The sequence below is a fragment of the Myotis brandtii genome, unplaced genomic scaffold (assembly GCF_000412655.1).
Source record: "Myotis brandtii unplaced genomic scaffold, ASM41265v1 scaffold600, whole genome shotgun sequence".
Classification (NCBI taxonomy): domain Eukaryota; kingdom Metazoa; phylum Chordata; class Mammalia; order Chiroptera; family Vespertilionidae; genus Myotis; species Myotis brandtii.
The window spans coordinates 1,068,887-1,069,844 of record NW_005370273.1 but is presented as its reverse complement, the minus strand read 5'-3'; the positions used below and the strand labels follow the sequence as shown (position 1 = coordinate 1,069,844).

At 65.1% G+C, this 958-nt stretch overlaps 1 protein-coding gene across 1 annotated transcript in view; it reads left to right on the top strand.

Moving 5' to 3' along the window:
• The window catches only part of PROC (protein C (inactivator of coagulation factors Va and VIIIa)), a gene marked incomplete at its 5' end in the record, with an annotated part of 7,703 nt that overhangs the window by 5,914 nt on the left and 831 nt on the right, over nt 1–958 (top strand). Inside the window, one exon of the mRNA XM_014550392.1 lies at nt 794–956. Coding sequence (XP_014405878.1) covers nt 794–956 — 163 coding nt within the window. The remainder of the gene's footprint in view (nt 1–793; nt 957–958) is intronic.

Sequence of the window (958 nt, the reverse complement as noted above, 5' to 3'; positions counted from 1 at the left end):
CAGCCTCTACAGAAGGCGTTGGTCAGAGGCCTGCCTGCGCCCAGCCTCCTTCCTGTGGGGGGACTGCAGACAGGGGCGCTGGGGGGCGTGCAGGTAGGGTTCTCGGTGCCCTCTTCCCTCGGCCCAGGTGCTTTCTCACAAGTGTCTGCGTGTGAGGGTCACACACGCGCTTGCCTCCTCTGCACAGATCCACAGGCACCTGCCTGGCCTCAGGGCCATGCTGCTCGTGGGCAACTCACAGCAGCCAGCTGCTTCCCTGCCACCGTGCAGGGCCCCCCAGCCTCGGCCACACTCTGTACCAACTTCTGGAGGGGGCGCTTACTCCATTCTTTATGCAAAAAGGACGGACAGGTGTATTGCCAAAGACCAGATCCATATTCCCTGCAATCATCTGCAGCACAGCCTGAGGGCCTGTGGCCCCAGTGGGGCTCTGCTGGCAACGCCCAGGCGTCCCTGTCTCTGGTGTGGCCCAGACCTTGCTTCCCTGCAGCTCTGCTCCCCTCGGTCCTCCTCTCTGGGCCTCACTGCTCCTGCCCTGCCCCCACCATGGCATGTCCCTCTGTGCCCAGGCTGGCACTGCTGCCATGTCTCGGCTGGCAGCAGTCTCGCTCTCCAGGGCTCTGTCTGTGAGTCTGAATCTCAGACCAGCATCTGCCCCTTCACGATAGACACCATGGCTGCTGCCCTTCACAGGGAGCAAGGGGCCCCGTGTGCGGTGACTCGTGGGCTGTGGGCCACGGCACCTTCCACCGGGCCCTGCCCCCCGCCCCCCTGACCGCCCCTCTGCCCGCAGGGGAGTATGACCTGCGGCGCCGGGAGAAGGGAGAGGTGGACCTGGACATCGAGGAGGTTCTCATCCACCCCAACTACAGCAGGAGAACCACGGACAATGACATCGCCCTGCTCCGCCTGGCGCAGCCCGCCTCCCTCTCGCAGACCGTCGTGCCCATCTGCCTCC